General features: G+C 41.2%; 1 protein-coding gene across 3 annotated transcripts in view; it reads left to right on the top strand.

Moving 5' to 3' along the window:
* Positions 1-1,945: 1,945 nt before the first annotated feature.
* The window catches only part of WDR73 (WD repeat domain 73), a 74,840-nt gene continuing 60,588 nt past the window's right edge, over positions 1,946-16,197 (top strand). Inside the window, exons 1-3 of one of the 3 annotated variants that reach the window (XM_030200004.1) lie at positions 1,946-2,040; positions 5,818-5,885; positions 14,663-14,751. In XM_030200004.1, the coding sequence (XP_030055864.1) occupies positions 5,832-5,885; positions 14,663-14,751 (143 nt within the window). In that variant the 5' untranslated portion in view covers positions 1,946-2,040; positions 5,818-5,831. The remainder of the gene's footprint in view (positions 2,041-5,817; positions 5,886-14,662; positions 14,752-16,197) is intronic. The other 2 variants (XM_030200003.1, XM_030200005.1) reach the window with 2 other exon arrangements.

Genomic DNA, 16,197 nt, shown 5'->3' with positions numbered 1-16,197 from the left:
TGATTTATGACACACAGTGTCCCGAGGCTACTCGGTGCTGTTCACTTGCTAGCAATAAAGTTGCCTTGTTTGGAACCAAAATTTGCCTTTCGTCTCCTGATTTCCCACCTGTTTCAGGACCACCTCCGCCGTTCTCCAATCCCTCGGAACCTCTCCCGTCTCCAAGGATTTATTAAACAAATCTTTAAGAGGACCCGCCAGAACCTCTCTGAGCTCCCTCAGTATTTTGGGGTGGATCCCGTCCGGCCCCATGGCTTTGTCCACCTTTAGCTTTCCAAGTTGTTCATACACACTCTCTTCCGTGAACGGTGCTCTATCCACTTCATTCTCAGGTGTACTTTTGCCAGTCCCTCTTGGTCCTTCCCCAGGATTTTCTTCAGTAAAAACAGAACAAAAGTATCTATTTAGCAAATTGGATGCATGACTAGGGACACAAACATACACTTATTTTATTCAATATCACAATTCCTTATGTACAGACACAAAACCACCTTTTAGGGTGGATAGTGTTCACAATGAGCGCCTTTTATTATTGACCAGATAGAGATAAGAGTTTTCAGCTTTGGCACAGTATAAGTCATCACAAGAACAAAATATAAGAAAACCAATGGGTTGCATGAGGGACTTATAGCCCATTTATGTTTAAACAACAGAGATCTGCATGATTTTATCATGTCAATATAATTGATCATATATATTTTTTGTGTAATTTTAACTTGTAATTCATATCTTTTACACACTTTTACAATAGAATGGTCAATATGCTCTACATTAAAATTGTTTTTTTAATTGTTGTTTTAGATAATCTAAATTTACATGTTTTTATTTTATGTTATGTTTGTATTTCAGTGTTGTTGTTCTGATTGATATGTTTATGTATGTTCAATATAGACTCCTGACGCAGTCGCTGAGCGCCAAAACACGGCCCGTGTCAGGTCTATTTTGGAATAGTGACAGTTATTAATAAAGAACCGTGTCCCATTTGTGAAGGCTCCTGGTGCCTTTGTGGTATTTTGGACTTTTTAAACAACAGAGATCTGCATGAAACAAAATATGTATTTTGATTTATAAAATCACTTGCTTCTGAAACATGTTCAAAACAGAATAATCCTTCTAAAAGGTAAACTTCTACAAAACAGATGACGATGAGATTCCATGTGCCCCAATGAAAGGATAGTTTAATTCTACTTCCATTTCATAATATATTCCATCATCTTTATAACACCAGGAGGCATATTTTCAAAGCACTTTAGGAGGCTAAGTTCCATAGGTTTCTATGGAACTTTGGGAGGCTAAGTGCTTTGAAAATGAGCCTCTAAGCTTCCCAAGGCAGATTACAACAGTTTAGGGTTACCATATGGCTCCAGAAAAAGGAGGACAGATTGAGCCAGCTGGGTTTTACTTCCATTGCTTTCAATGGAAGTAATTGAGCCAGCTGGGTTTTACTTCCATTGTTTTTCATTGAAAGCAATGGAAGTAAAACCCAGCTGGCTCAATCTGTCCTCCTTTTTCTGGAGCCATATGGATGAACCCATCAGGAAACAGGATATCGTCACTGAAATCTGGCCATCTGTATTGTATAGAAGAACAGTGAAGAAAAATGAGCACAAACTACAGAGTTCAGAATTGCTGTTTCTACCAGCTACCATAATTTTTGAGGCTGATATTCAATTGTTATTTCGTAAGGCACTGCCTATCCAACTGAAACAGCTTTAGATTTGTTACAGATGGACCAACAATAAAAAAAAAAAGCGTGGATGCTTTGCTTGCTTTGTTTTGAGTGTATGGCAATGACGGCGGCGCGGGAGGGAGTGGAAACTGAGATTAACCAAATTGGCTTCCTCGCTTACAGTGGACTAGATAGGCTCACTTTCACTTCTGTCTATTAAAAAACACGGCCACTTCTCGAGCCCGGAAGTTTTGCGTCTTTCCTACCTCCCCGGAAGTGATGCAATTGTGGCGTCACTGGGGTCTTCCAGCCGGGCGCGCCATGGCTGAATGGGATTGGGAGGATGAGTGGTTCCTGGAGTCTATAAAGCTGTGAGAGACGTTGTTGTGATAAAACTGACAAGTCAGAGAGAGGGGTTGAGGGACTTAGATGAGGAGAGGATTGTGTGTTTTCGGCTGGGAGGGGGAGGGGCGGGGTGTCCTATCAGTTGAATTGAAATTGGTGAACTGTTTGTACTATTTTTGCATTTCTTTTTGTTCCATAAAAATCGTTGAAACGTAAAAATAACAAGTTCAATAGATGGACTCTGAGGAGTGGGAGGTTTCTTTTCTCCGTGTTGTCTGAGAGCAGTAAAAAGAAGTCTTTCTCTCTGGTTGGTCTATCCTGGCTTTATTCTATAAGCCGCTGTCTAAAGGTGTTTTTTTTTTTTGGGGGGGGGGGGGGGGGTTGCCCTGCAATATTATGACTATTACTACCAGCCCATCTCTTCAATGTCACCTTCGACACCTAACCATTTCACCTCTACCCAGTAGAGGAGTGTGGTAGCCGTGTTAGTCCACTCTTAAGGTTATCAATAGAAATCAAACAAAAGAAAACATGGAAAAGAAAATAAGATGATACCTTTTTTATTGGACATAACTTAATACATTTCTTGATTAGCTTTCGAAGGTTGCCCTTCTTCATCAGATCGGAAATAAGCAAATGTGCTAGCTGACAGTGTATATAAGTGAAAACATTCAAGCATTACTATGACAGTAAAATAGATACCATTGGAGATTCTACATGGAATGTTGCTACTATTGGAGATTCTACATGGAATGTTGCTATTCCACTAGCAACATTCCATGTAGAAGGCTGCGCAGGCTTCTGTTTCTGTGAGTCTGACGTGCAGGACGTCAGACTCACAGAAGCAGAAGCCTGCGCGGCCACATTGGTGATCCACAAGGGCCGACTTCTACATGGAATGTTGCTAGTGGAATAGCAACATTCCATGTAGAATCTATAGACATCAAACAAAATAAAACATGGAAAAGAAAATAAGATGATACCTTTTTTATTGGACATAACTTAATACATTTCTTGATTAGCTTTCGAAGGTTGCCCTTCTTCGTCAGATCGGAAATAAGCAAATGTGCTAGCTGACAGTGTATATAAGTGAAAACATTCAAGCATTATTATGACAGTCTGACAGGGTGGGAGGATGGGGGTGGGTAGGAGGTATGTCCATTAGATTGTAAGCTGACTTCACATGTTGTCCATTAGATTGTAAGCTCCTTTGAGCAGGGACTGGCCTTCTTTGTTAATTGTACAGCGCTGCGTAACCCTAGCAGCGCTTTAGAAATGTTAAATAGTAGTAGTAGTAGTGTACTTGGGGGTACTGAGTACCGGCAGCTTTTCTATTGTCTGCTAAAACTGACCCATGGTCCCCAAGTTTTAATGAAAGAGCTCAGGCTCTACACAGCAATTCTGCCTTGTCGTAGATTCTGTGACTGGTTGCAGGGGGCCTGGCTATTGTGGGGTGGGTCCCTCAGTGATCACCCCACCCCTGAAGGGTGGCCTGGCATTTGAGTACCGGCACTTTTTTTGCTAGAAAAAAAAGCACTGACTACTATTATTATTATTAAGTGTTTATTACTTTAGCTTCCCTGCCTGGTCTGCCCAGCATTTGTAATGTCCTTCAATTCATTTAATGGGAAAGTCTCTGTGAGTCTCCAGCAAGAATCTGAATATTCTACACCGAAAATAATCCATTAACAATCCTTAGAAAAGCAGTCGTAACAGGCACAGGACTGTTAATGAGACTTTAATTCCGTATGAATGTTCAGCACTGGAAGTGGGAGGTGGGTCATTGCAGTAGTATGAGCTCCTGAATGTGGTGAATCGGTAGATTGGTAGGTGTATATATTTTCTGCATGAACAGGATCCTAAATAAACACCACTGCTGATAACACGCGAAAGATCATCACGGCTCAATGTTGTTTACAGTGCACAAACAAGACAGGTGGCTTCAGGCAAACCAATGATTGTACTGTTATGATTGAAAAAAAAACACCCCTACGTCACAGCCTTTATGGAAAGAGTCAGAAATATTGTTACTTCAAAGTAAAGTAAATACGTTGAGGAGGACTTCCTCAGAATAGTTTAGTCTGTTGTCAAGCAGTATGTTTTATTAGTATTTGCCACAGTAGTGAAACTGAGTTGACGTATTTGCTGGGTGGGTGAATCTAGCCAGTTAGCTCTTAGTTAACCCACTTGATCTCTTTGACAACGCCTCTCTTGAATGAAGTGGAAAAATCCTGACCTTCCCAAGTTTTTGCATGACTGATTATTCTTTTGGACAAGAAAAGTTCGTTGGCCCCAGTGCTACATATTTCTAAAGCCCTACTGAGATGCACAGTACTCTAGATATGTGTAGTCCTTGTTTTATGAAGCTTATGATCTATTCAACATAGGGTTTATGAGCTTCCTTGAGGGACTGGGAATTGGGTTATATGTAGTCCATTAGATATCTGTTTTAATCTGTACCGGCTTAAAAAACCTCCTCTCCCTGTTTTCAATTCTTTATTTGAGAGTCAAAACTTGTACTTACCTTGGCAATTACTACTGTTGCTCTTGTGATTCTCAGTCTTTCCTTGCCACGGCCGTCACAAGAGCTACAGTCAAAGCCAAGATAAGTACAAGTTTTGACTCTCAAAGAATTGAAAACAGGGAGAGGAGGTTTTTTTAAGCCGGTGATGACAGATAGAACTCTGGTGAACATTGTTAAGCCTTGAGCTGAGGTTCAGGAGTCTGTTAAGGCTTTTTCCTCCTTCACAATAACACACTATATAGTATAGCTTAGGAGATACGGCATTGATATACTAAGTAACTGATCCTGGGCAATGCTACAATTTTGAATTTAAATATGGCCAGAAAAGGAGCTTAATGCATCAATTCAGGAAGTCCATTCCAGGCATCTGGCACAGGAAGGTGGAGATCAAGTTGAGAGTTGCTTTTGTCTGTATCCTTCTCATCCAACGGCAACTTGGCCAATCAATAAGTTTAACGAGGAAGGGTATAGAGAGAGAATAAAGGAGAGGTCGTTGGGAGCTACAGCGTGAATGCATTTATAGGTGATTACGGTAAGAGAAGCTTGAATTTAATGTGAAGGCAAACATAATGAGAAGAGGGATGTAATAGATTCAGCCCTTGGTATTAGCTTTCGCCGTCCAGCTACAACTTCTAGAAAGAATACTTCCTTTAGAAAAGATTATGCCTTATAACAAACGCTTCAAAAACCTTTAGATAAGTAGGAATGGTTGGTATGTTTTCTGTTGAAAAATTTTACACTTCGCTGTCATTCAGTTGTTTCTCTTTTCCACAGATTATTTATTTCACATGATTATACTCTTCACCAAATTCATCAGAAGCAGGGATTCTCAACCCAGTCTTTGGGACGCACTCGGCCAATCAGGTTTTCAGAGTATCCACAATGAACATGCATGAGAAATTTGGATGCATTACCTCTTTTCTATGCCAGTCTCTCATGCATATTCATTGTAGGTATCCTGAAAATCTGACTGGCTAGGTAGATCCCGAGAACTGTGTTGAGAACCACTGAAGCATGCTATAATGAACACAAAATTAAATAGTTCTTGGACATTAGAATTGTAGATAGGGCCATTATAGTTCATAAAAGAAGTTGAGAGGTATAGGAGTCTGAATTTGAAATTTGTTTGGGGCAAGGTGGTTGGGGAAAAAAAGTATGTTTTAAACAATGCAACTTGTATTCTGTATTATTTTGTACATATATAGTCTTTCAATAAGAAATGAATGGTTGGTTTTGATAGGAAACCTGTTTTTACAGCTGCAGTCCCTTATTTCCTTAGGTATAAAGATCTGCATGTGTTTGAACTCCAGGATCCCACCAGAGTCATTGAATGGACAGGTGAAAAAAGTAAGATCCTTGCCAATTTGACTTTGTGGGGTAATTATATAGTGTTTTCTGTGTGTAAAATGTTTTACATGTGGAAAAAAGTTGCTTTTACGTGGACCATATGAAGGCATTCCTGGTGGCATACTTTGGATGAGTTGTGATGAATATGTATTGGTAAAAAATTGGTTGAATGGTAGGAGACAGAGGGTGGTGGTAAATGGAGCTTGCTCTGAAGAAAAGGATGTCGTCAATAGAGTACCGCAGGGATCGGTCCTAGGGCCGGCTCTTTTTAACATCTTTGTGAGCGATATTACGGAAGGGCTGTCTGGTAAGGTTTGTCTCTTTGTGGATGATACTAAACTCTGCAACAGGGTGGACACCCTGGAGGGTGTGAATGACATGAGGAAGGACCTAGCGAAGCTGGAGGAATGGACCGATATTTGGCAACTAAGGTTTAATCCCAAAAAATGCACGGTCTTGCACTTGGGTCGCAAAAATCCGAGGGAACGGTACAGTATAGGGGGTGTAGTGCTTCAGTGTGCGAAGGAAGAGTGGGACTTGGGGGGTGATTGTGTCTGACGAGCTTAAAGCTATCAAACAGATAAAGAGACGGCCAAAGCCAGAAGGATGCATGACCAGCAGGAAAATGGAGGTGATTTGTATAAGTCTCTGGTGAGGCCTCATTTGGAGTACTGCGTGCAGTTCTAGAGACCGCATCTACGGAAAGATATAAACAGGATGGAGTCAGTCCAGAGGGCGGCTATGAAATTAGTAAGAGGTCTTGACTGCAAAAATTATAGGGACAGGCTTATGAACCTCAACATGTATACGCTGGGAGAGAGGAGACATGATAGAAATGTTTAAATATCTCAAGGGCATTTATGTACAGGAAGAGAGCCTTTTTCAAATGAAGGAGAGCTCTGGAATGAGGGGGGCATATGACGAAGTTAAGAGGGAATAGGCTTAGGAGTAATCTAAGGAAGTACTATTTCACAGAAAGGGTGGTGGAGGTGTGGAATGGCCTCCCGGTGGAGGTGGTGGAGTCAAGAACTGTTCCAGAATTTAAAAAGGCATGGGATAAGCATGTGGGATCGCTTAGGAACAGGAAGAATTAGGGGTTACAGAGGATGGGCAGACTGGATGGGTCATGTGGCCTTTATCTGCTGTCATGTTTCTATCTTCATTCTATCCTATTTTTAATGGAGTTCTGGTTTTTGTGGTCCATTGTTGTTTTTTGTTGCCATTTGGCTATTATTTCAATTGTAAACCGCTGTTATTTTTTGTAGCTTAAGTGGTATAGTAAATTTAATAAACCATAAACCATTTCTATAAAAATACATGTGTACTGTACTTGCACACATTTAAACCCTCATAACAGGTATAAATTTGTTCACTAATGGGGCTGTTTTTCTCCGTGACAAACAGAATGCAGATATTCTTAACTCTTGGAGGATGTCATCTGACGGAGCCCATGTGGGAAGCATTCCCCATGCAAGTGCACACCTCCCGCCTATCGCTGTTGCATGGGACCAACTCAGTTTTGTTTTTTGTTTTTTTTTGTTTTTACTGCAGAGAAATATGAGACGTGTGTTCTTTTTTCTTTACTTCAAAACAGTTTGTCATTGCACAATAGATGAAGAAAAAAATTCAATGTTTGTAAATGAGCAGGGCCTTTATCTGGTAGTTTTCTTTAGCTAGGTTTTCTGTCTATGGCCCACTGGGCCCTCTTAAGCCTTGGGCACCCAGCTGAGTAAATGTGAAAAATCATATTAAAACAAATATGGTAATGTACCTTTGGTAATCACTGTCATGAATTTAACTATTTCATTCTATCATCCCTTTTAAATCTCTCTTAACAGCACAAGTTGTTTCCCTCAAACATAGATTAGGATGTGTGATCATGTGTGCTACTGTATGTAGCATGTAAGCATGGTATTTCTTCAATTTGGTCACCTGAATACTAGGGGCATAGAGTGCAACACTCGCAGGGATCAGGTCTTTGCTGTACACACAGGAATAGTGCGAGATATAAAAGCTGAATGAACTAGGATTTATAATAACATGGTTCCCTTTCCCCTTAAATCTGCAAAAGAATGCTCTGTGCATCTGTATAAATGTTGGTTTATTTGATGTAATAAGCGTCAAGGATGTCAACTTGAAAGAAAATGGAGAAAATCTCATCCTAGATGAAGACAGTCTCAACTGTAAGAAACACATGACAAACAGCCAAAAAACAATATTTTTCTCAACACATAGAACAAGCTGCAAATTCAACCAAGCAGCTATTTAAGATAGTAAACAGCCTACTGCAAACCCCACAACAGAACCAGCCTTCCCAAGTCACAATTAACCAGCAATGAGGTTTTGCCACTTATTTTGCCAGCAAAGTTGAAGATCTCCATCGGGACCTACAGACAGTCCCATCAAAGTTCCTACCAGCGAATGAAGAGAGCACTCCCTCTTCCCTCCCCCCCGACCCCCCCATGCACAACCATGTGGGACTCGTTCAACTAGGTCACAGAGGAAGCTCTTGAAAATATCCTGAAAGGTCTACGGCCAACAACCTGCCTTCTTGATCCCTGCCCAGCAAAGATTGTAAAATGAGCGAGCACAGGCCTCATTGAAGGGGGCCGCTAAAATTGTTAACTCCTCTCTTATGAAAGGGCAGCTGCCAACAACACTAAAAAGAGCTGTGGTACACCCCCTACTGAAAAGGATCTCACTGGACCAGGACAAGCTCAAAAACTACCAACCAGTCTCCTTTCCTGGAAAAACGTATAGAATGGACAGTCTGCAGTCAACTCAACGACTGGCTAATTGAAAGTAATGGGCGAGACCCAAGTCAATCTAGCTTCAGACCTGGAAACGGAACAGAGACAGTTCTTGTGTCTCTTCTTGATCTGCACAGAAGCCTTGACAGGGGATCTGCCTCGATACTAGTGTTGCTCGATTTCGTGGCAGTCTTTGACACCTTGGATCAAATGCTTACAAGACTGGCTGAAACAGGTATTAGTGGCACAGTACTTGGTTCAAATCTTTATTTAATTTATTTATATTTTGCTCACACCTTTTTCAGTAGTAGCTCAAGGTGAGTTACATTCAGGTACTCTGGATATTTCTCTGTCCCAGGAGGGCTCACAATCTAAGTTTGTACCTGAGGCAATGGAGGGTTAAGTGACTTGCCCAAGATCACAAGGAGCAGTGGTGGGATTTGAACTGGCCACCTCTGGATTGCAAGACCAGTGCTCTAACCACTAGGCCACTCCTCCACTAGCAACATTCTGTGTAGAATTTCAAATAGTAGCAACATTCCATGTAGAATCTTAGATAATATCAACCTTCCATATAGAATCTCAAATAGTAGCAACAGAATCTCAAATAATTTATTTGGATTTTGCTCACACCTTTTTCAGTAGTAGCTCAAGGTGAGTTACATTCAGGTACTCTGGATATTTCTCTGTCTGAGGAGGGCTCACAATTTAAGTTTGTACCTGAGGCAATGGAGAGTTAAGTGACTTGCCCAAGATCACAAGGAGCAGTAGCGGGATTTGATCCGGCCACCTCTGGATTGCAAGATCAGTGCTCTAACCACTAAGCCACTCCTCCACTAGCAACATTCTGTGTAGAATTTCAAATAGTAGCAACATTCCATGTAGAATCTTAGATAATATCAACCTTCCATATAGAATCTCAAATAGTAGCAACAGAATCTCAAATAATTTATCAGTGCTCTAACCACTAAGCCACTCCTCCACTCTTGTCTGTCAGATAGATAACAATCAGTTCTATTAAGCAATAGCACATCATCACCTTGGGCACTAGACTGTGGGGTGCCACAGGGATCCATATTGTCTCCCATTTTATTTAATATCTACTGCAAGCCTCTGGCTGAGCTGCTGCGTCAATGGACACAAAATTCTATATCTGTGCTGATTATGTGCAACTACTCATACCCATTGAACGAGATCTACTCACAGCTCTGAGTAAACTTACTGCCTGCCTTACTACAACTGAGGAATGGGCAAACAACAACAAACTTGTCTGAACCTAAATGAAACACAGATTCTTTGGGTACCAAACACAAGTGGACAAATACCTGATTTCAAAATACATTTTGTGAAGTATGAACTTTCCCTAAAATCACAGGTCAGGAATCTTGGGATATTGCTAGACTCATCACTCACTCTGATCCCACAAATTCAAACAACCTTCAAAAATTGTCTCTATCATCTATGGCAGCTACGAAATCTCTCTCCCTATATTGAAAAGACAAGTCTGAGCACAGTGCTCCATGTCATGATAACATGACGACTAGACTACTCTAATACCCTGTACACTGGCCAGACCAAAAAGAGTTTGTATCAGCTCCAATTAATTCAGAAGATTACAGCACGTCTGATAGAAGGCTGCAAGTGACTTAACCACATCACGCTCTTCCTGCAAAAGCTACACTGGCTACCTTATAGGGCTAAATTTAAAACTCTATATTTGTTTTTCAAGGTCCTCCGACAAAATGGGCCAGAGTACTTAAAGAATAAGTTAGCCTTTTACACACCTTTTAAGACCTAAGGTGCTCTCAAGTATCATCACTATCTGTACCTTCGTCAAAAGAAATTGTACGATGTGATACCCACCAGTGAACCTTCTCAGGAGTGTAGCCCTCATGCTCTGGAATTTACTCCCAGAGTGGCTACATATAATTCGAGACTACATCTACTTCAGGAAGCAGGTGAAAGCCTGGCTCTTCTCCCAAGCCTTTAATACATAGGGTGATTGACTATTCACTCATTCTGCACCTGGATTAGCTTGCAACACACATCGTAACTTAGATCAGTTCCCTTGCTTGACTATACAACAAACTTGCTTTGAGTTTAACTAACCATCAAGTTATCCCAACTGACTCTGTACCACGCATCTTATTTATTTATGACTTTTTTTTACCCCAAATTAGCCCGAGAGTGACTCTAGTTCAATGTGGCTTACATCAGTATTATGCTAACATCTATCTGTATATATAAAACAGACGTGTGTTTGTTTGTCCATGTCCATCCATTAAATGAATAGGCTACAGGTCGGAAAGTTCTTTCTTGTTGTTGCTAAGCAACAAACTGCTTGGGACAGGGTGAGGGCCATTCTCACACTCACCCATTCTAATGCAGCATTCAGCAAAACAGCCCACTCACACTCACCTGTTCTCATACACCCCTCAGCAAAACAACCCGAATCACACACCCCAGAATAGCACACCTCCACGCACACTCATCCCTCAGCAGTACATCCCCCACTCACACACCCTCAGCAAAACATCCCACTCACATTCATCCGTTCTCGCACACACTCAGCAAAACACCCATTTTCACACACCTCTCAGTAAAACCCCCTACTCAAACCCTCTTTACCATTACACCCACATTCACACGCATTCATTCTCACACCTTTCAACAGTACAACTCCTCAGTAGCACACCCTCACCCACACTCACCCATTCTAATATACCCGTTCACTCTCAGCAGTACACCCTCACTCATCCATTTTCACACACCCCTCAGCACTGTCAGTGTTAAAGTAGAATATATTTAAAGCAGACCATAGTTTTTGGGCCAGTCATGGATCCAGATACTAAATAGTTTGTTTTCTATCCAGGGTGGTTGAAACTACAAAGGAAAATGAAATACTGCTTGCAGATCAGTGAAAAAGGCAGGCTAAACTAAGAGTCGATGAAGTGCCAGTTGAAAATCAAAGATGACTTTTGCACCAAAGGGAAAGGCAAGCTCGAATAAGGAGTATTGAAAACTAACAAGACAATGAAATAGACGGGGGTCTCTTCTTTCTTGAGGCATCAATTGAAACAGGCAAAACGTTTCTCATAAATCTTTTACTAGCCAAGGTTAGAAACAAAGGCAAAACCGCTATTGCCGTTGCTTCTAGTATAGCTGCCACATTACTTCAAGGAGGCCGAACCACTCACTCAGTTTTTTTTTTTTATTATGTTTAAATCTTTTTATTGGTAAACAACAACATAAATTTTGAGACATTTGTCAACATAGTGTATAAAACCAAAAGTAATTCGAGAAACTAAACCCAGCAGGTAAAGTATAACTGCAGAGATTATTATCATTTTCGTTTTCTCCCTTCCTCCCTCCCTATGCCACCTACTGTTAACTTGATATATTCAATAATTTATAATGCGACTTCACAACATAACTTGTATTAATCTATTCAACTCTTTCAAAATCCCTTCCCCCCTTTCGTCAACCCCCTCTCCCATCTCTCTCCTTACCTACCCCTTTAACCCCTTCCCCCCCAGACATCTTCCCTCCCCATCCCCTTCACCCCTCCCTAACCCTCCATCCCTCTCGTCCTCTATCTTAAGTCTCTATAAATTCAGTAGGTAACTCCTGGCCGGTGCTGACAAAGTGTTCCAAAAAGGGGACCATATTTGTTGCAATTCTTCCCCTGCACTCGAGTCCATGTCCTTGATTCCAATTCGTTCCATACGCATCAAGTGTATCATCTGTGTTCGCCATTGTGTCGCTGTGGGATATTTGTGTGTCAGCCATTCTTTCAAAATGACCTGTCTGGCAACCACAATAGCTTTATTGATGAAGTTTTTGTATCCTTTTGGAATCGGATGTCTAAGTTTTAGTTGACCAAATAATAGCGTTGGTTCACATTCCCATTTATTCTGCCATAATGTAGATATATTGCTCACTCAGTTTTTAAATTGCCTCTTAACTTAGCTCATACTGAGAACTCAGCTTGTCAAATAAACAAAGGAATAGGCCTAGCCAAGCTATTACAACAATGTAGCCTCATTGTTTGGGATGAATGCACCATGGCTCATATGCACGCTCTAGAAGCAGTCAACAGAAGCCTACAAAACTTGAGAAGTAATGACAATTTGATGGGAGGAATTGTTACAGTCCTTTGTGGTGACTTTCGACAAACATTGCCTGTCATTCAAAAAGGTACGATGCACAATGAACTCAAAGCTTGCCTCAAGTCCTCCACCCTTTGGACTTCTGTGCAGCATTTTAAACTGACCAAAAATATGTGAACAAAAACTTTAGGCAACGAATCTATTGAACTATTTTCATAAAGCTTCTGGAGTTAGGAGAAGGTAAAATAAAATGTGAAGCTGATGGACAAATAACTTTAACTCCAGATTTATGCAACATTGTAGAAGGAATTAATAGTTTAAAGGAAAAAAAAATATTTCCAAACATTGCAAATTATTATCAAAACAACAAATAGTTATGCGAATGAGCAATTCTAGCTCCAAAAAAATTGGTTCACCAATCATACTTCTACGAAATCTAAATGCTCCAAAGCAATGTAATGGCACACGTTTAGATCTTAAAACTCTAATGCCACACGTTATTGAAGCTACAATCTTGACAGGTTGTGCCAAAGGACAGCACATTTTTATACCTAAAATTCCTCTTATTCCATCAGATACACTTGAAAAGACTGCCGTTTCCAGTTCAACTAGCCTTTGCAATGTCGATAAATAATGATCATGGTCAAATGTTTGTCACAGCTGTCAACTTATAAAACCCATGTTTTTCACATTGCCAATTATATGTTTCCTGTTCATGAGTTGGCTCAAATAAGTCTTTATAATATGTGCTCCAAATTAAAAAACAAAAAATGTTGTTTATCAAAATGCGCTCGAATGAAAACGTATTGCAAATTATATTAAACATATTTAATATTTATCTACTGTGTGTTCTATATCTGTTTGTAGAAATAAAAACATATGTAAATACAGCTATACCTATTCTTTACGTTTAATTTCTCACATTAAAGACATCAAACAAAATGTAACAACCATCATAAACGAGTTAAAAATACATACTTATACAGTGTTATTACACACAAACCTTTCGTTTCTCAATTACAAACTTATTGCTGAGCAACGCCAGCAGGAACAGCTAGCTGTATTATATCTCTGATGTTTGAATTCCAGTGCTGTTAAATGTTTATATTTTTTATACTGTTTCATGGTAGTTCTATTATTAGGTTTCAATTTACTGTTTTCAAGTTTACCTCATTTATTGTATTTACTAGACTTTGAGCCCGTAAAAACGGGCTATTATAGGAAGGGGGGGTTGAAAGGCCCGCCCCCACCGCCGAGTTCGCCGCTGCCCCTCCCCCTCCGAGTTCGCGCCCCCCCCCCACCGAGCCGTCACCACCCACCTTCCACCCGGCCGGGCCCTCGCTCCGCTATTGAAACAGCGAGGGTCCGGGAACTCAGCACTGAGCTCTGCTGAGCTGCCGACGTCGGCCTTCGTTCTTCTTCTCTGCCTGTCCCGCCCTCGTGTGACGTAACGTCGTCGAGGGCGGGACAGAGGCAGAGAAGAAGAAGGAAGGGCGATGTCGGCAGCTCAGCAGAGCTCAGTGCTGCGTTCCCGGACCCTCGCTGTTTCAATAGTGGAGCGAGGGCCCGACTGGGTAGAAGGTGGGTGGCGGCGGCGACTCGGGTGGGGGGAGCGTTAGACGGCGGTGTCCCTCCCTCAGCAATGCGCAGTACAGACCCTCTGTGTTCCGCCCCCCGTCATCACGTATTGACGCGGGGGTGGGGCAGAGAAGGTCTCTACTGCGCATTTGCGAGTGAGTATGGTCACTCGCCGTTTATATGTTTGATGTTTATTCTTGGTTATGTTACTGTTATTCTGTTAGAATTATAAGTTTTATGTTAAACTGTACCTACTGTACACCGCCTTGAATAAATCTCTTCATAAAGGCGGTTAATAAATTCCAATAAATAAATAAAACTTCCATCTTTAACTTTTTAGATATTTGCGTGGCAGGATATGAAAGCTTTAAAAGAAATGAAATCCTCCAGCTCCTACTACCTCAAAAGCTTTATGCAAAAGAAAATCAGGTAACATCAGTTATAATATTTTTGTGTAGTGCTACTAGATGTACACTGCACTGTGCAGTGATGTGCTTAGAGGTGATAAGATATTCATAATAGTCTTTTATAGTAGTCTGAAATTCACCAGCTGCCTTACTTTTTATTCTTTCCAACCTAATGCATGTTGACAAGAATTAGCCGTAAGAAATCAAGAAGGTATGTCAGGGGATAAAGTAATCTGCAAAAAATGTAATGGAATGAAATTTAACCAGTGAAAAGATATATCAGGTTCAAAATTGGGCCAGATTGGATTGGAGGTTCAGAGAAATAAGGTTTCCAATAATATGGCGCCGTTCGATTATGCCCCTCTATAGTATTGTGTTCAGTTTTGGAGGCCGTACCTTGCGAAGGATGTTAAAAAAATGGAAGCGGTGCAGAGAAAAGCTACGAGAATGGTATGGGATTTGCGTTCCGAGACTTGCTGACCTGAACATGTATACCCTGGAGGAAAGAAGGAACAGGGGTGATATGATACAGACGTTCAAATACTTGAAAGGTATTAATCCGCAAAAAAATCTTTTCCGGAGATGGGAAGGCGGTAGAACGAGAGGACATGAAATGAGATTGAAGGGGGGCAGACTCAGGAAAGATGTCAGGAAGTATTTTTTCACAGAGAGGGTGGTGGATGCTTGGAATGCCCTCCCACGGGAGGTGGTGGAGATGAAAACGGTAACGGAATTCAAACATGCGTGGGATATGCATAAAGGAATCCTGTGCAGTAGGAATGGATCCTCAGAAGCTTAGCCAAAATTGGGTGGCGGAGCAGGTGGGGGAAGAGGGGTTGGGAGGCGAGGATAGTGGAGGGCAGACTTATAGGGTCTGTGCCAGAGCTGGTGATGGGAGGCGGGACTGGTGGTTGGGAGGCGGGAAATACTGCTGGGCAGACTTGTACGGTCTGTGCCCTGAAAAAGGCAGGTACAAATCAAGGTAAGGTATACACATATGAGTTTATCTTGTTGGGCAGACTGGATGGACCATGAAGGTCTTTTTCTGCCGTCATCTACTATGTTATTTTAATAAACATATCCATATCCTTTGTGCCTGCTTATTACATTAGCATGTGCTTATTCCTACTTACTTACTGAACTTTATCCAGTTTAGAGATTCAGAACAACGAAAAGGAAGTTAAATCCCTTTAAGCTGGGGTGTTAAAATATAAGGCTTCTGGACCATTTCTGGCCCAGTGAGCCTCTTTATCTGGCCTGTAGAAGTCTGTCTCACTGAAAAAGGACACTACTGGAGCTTGTCTGTGTTCAGTATGCCCACCCCACCCTTTCCTGCAGCTTCTTTCTCTAATCCTCTGGCCTGTGGCAGTAAATCAGTAAGAATACTAGACTTTTGAGCCCTGCTGCTTCCACCCCTCCATTTAAGACTTCCTGTTTTTGAGAGGTGGAAGCATCAGGGCTTAAAATC

This window comes from Microcaecilia unicolor, chromosome 4, assembly GCF_901765095.1.
Source record: "Microcaecilia unicolor chromosome 4, aMicUni1.1, whole genome shotgun sequence".
NCBI lineage: Eukaryota > Metazoa > Chordata > Amphibia > Gymnophiona > Siphonopidae > Microcaecilia > Microcaecilia unicolor.
The sequence above is the reverse complement of the archived record's forward strand: the minus strand, read 5'-3'. Positions and strand labels throughout refer to the sequence as shown.